Source organism: Plasmodium brasilianum, chromosome 13, assembly GCF_023973825.1.
Source record: "Plasmodium brasilianum strain Bolivian I chromosome 13, whole genome shotgun sequence".
In the NCBI taxonomy this organism is placed as follows: domain Eukaryota; phylum Apicomplexa; class Aconoidasida; order Haemosporida; family Plasmodiidae; genus Plasmodium; species Plasmodium brasilianum.
This window is the reverse complement of record NC_090126.1, coordinates 138,543-140,823: the sequence shown is the minus strand read 5'-3', so window position 1 is coordinate 140,823 and position 2,281 is coordinate 138,543. Positions and strand designations below refer to the sequence as shown.

General features: G+C 21.8%; 1 protein-coding gene across 1 annotated transcript; it reads right to left on the bottom strand.

Moving 5' to 3' along the window:
• Nucleotides 1-486: 486 nt before the first annotated feature.
• On the bottom strand, nucleotides 487-1,468 carry MKS88_004739 (uncharacterized protein; the record flags this gene model as incomplete). The annotated part of the gene is made up of 2 exons (XM_067217940.1): nucleotides 487-1,278; nucleotides 1,382-1,468. 2 exons carry the CDS (start codon nucleotides 1,466-1,468, stop codon nucleotides 487-489), a joined length of 879 nt encoding a protein of 292 aa, XP_067071122.1.
• Nucleotides 1,469-2,281: the final 813 nt, after the last annotated feature.

The following is a 2,281-nucleotide window of genomic DNA, read 5'->3' as shown; positions in this document are numbered from 1 at the left end:
TAAATAAATTCAATAACAAAAAAGAATGTAAAAGAACAAACACTATTTAAACACAAATACAATAAATGCTAATAAATTTAAAAATAAATTATGATTTTTTATTTAGGTTTCTAAAATTACAGTTACCATTATATAAGCATTCTATGTTTTGAGTTAATGTGATTTTTCAAATGTAATCACTACCCTCTTCAATTTTTGTTTTCATTGATCCAGCTTTATTTTTATTCTACTTTTTTTTTTTTTTTTTAGAATAGCCATCTTCTTCCTTTAAGAAAAATATAAGATATTCACTTCACATGGCTCTATAATGAAATATAGTTAATTTATAAATCTCTATTATATATATTTTCCATTATGCATATTTGTCTGTCTCATAGCCTTTATTTGTACATGATGAAATATCTACCTTGGAAATTAAATAGAAGAAAATTTTGTAATTACATTCCGTTCATTTTTATATAATATTTATTATTTTTATTCACACGTCTATTTCATCTTTTTTTCTTCAATCCACCTATTCCAGTATTTATTTTCTATCCAATTTATATAAAAGGATATTAACCAATTATTATAAGCCCCCGTAATTTTTTTGCACCACTGTGTCGCTGGGATTTTATTATCTACATATTTCTTTTTAATACGCTTAATTAAATGTTCCCACTGCTTCTTTTCCTTTTTTCTTCTTTTTATCCAATATAAATAGTCTGAAACTTTTATATTAATATCTGGATCTTCATGTAATGCTTTTTCATTCCAATGTACCCAATAGCGCGCTTCGTAAAATCTATATGGATCTGAATTCCATTCATATTTCTTCCTTTTACTGAACTCAATCAATTTGGATGTCATAATTTTATTGTAGGCGGACATATTTATATTTTTGTTGAACCAACTTTCAAAATCTGATATTATATAATCTAATCCACGTGTTCTGAACCACTCTATCCATTCGTCGTCACTCCAGTTAGAACATACATCATAAAGATCTGATTGATATTCTTCGTGCATTCTGGGATTATAATGCGACCATTTTTCCTCTAATCTGTTCAAAAAATTATTAAATGCCTCATTTTTGTTTTTAAACCAAGCAGCATGTTCCTTTTCAAAATCTTCTATCATTTCTTTTTGTTGTTTCCTCAACCATAATTCCCAATCAAATGTTTTACGTGATTCTGATAGCATGTTTTTCTCTATCGTTTGTCTTAAATATGCTATTGGCATATCTTCAGAAGTAGTATAAGATTTGCAAAGTGCAGGTTTTGTTTTTCCACTACATATCTAAATAAAATATAAAAAAGAATATATGTTTTTTATATTAACATAATTTTTAAATAGAATTAACTAAAATTTAAATATATTTATTTGAAATATTTTATATTACCCCACTACAGCAACCATCACTTGAACTGGTTGATGATAAATTAAATATGACAGCAGAAGCCAATAAAAAAAAGAATAGTCCATTCATCTTTAATAATATATAGTTTTATTTTATATTATTTATTTTCCAATAAAATATATTAAATTACAAAAGCATACATCCTAAAATAATAAGTATCAGAATAAAAGGTAACAATAGAAAATGTTTTCTAAAAAATATTTAAAATACTATATAAAAAAAAATAATAATATAAAAATTTTTAAATTAAAAAAGTATATATAAAAACAATTAAAAATTATAATTTTTACAAAGAATTAATTTTTTAGATTATAACTTTTTTATAGAGAAATGTTTATATCTATGCTTATAACTAAATATTTATTTATTTACATGTATCCCCTTATAATAATTTTAATAATATTTTTAATTTTTTTTATTATTATTATTTTTTTCTTAAGTATCTAGTTTTAAAATATAAATAATAATAATATATAAAATTACTGTAAAACATAATCTAAATATATGTATAGATAGATAAGCAAAACTTCAAGTGTTATCATAGCTTATCTCATTTGTTTCTATTCAGCATGTAGAAATATCATTAATATGTGCTATATATGTTTTATTAATAAATGGAGCACACTGCATGAAAATTCTTATGATACTTATTTTTTTTTTTATTAAAATATTATACTGTATAATTATATTATTATATTAAATATACTGATATAGAAATGAAGAAAAGAATTAAATTAGAAAAAAATACAAAAATAAATAATTAAAATATAGAACTCAAACTTATATTAAGTTTAAACATAAATGACAATTATATAAAGGAAACTAATAAGTCAAAAGAACTTTTTAACATTTAAAATGGACTATATTTTCCTTATATTCTTT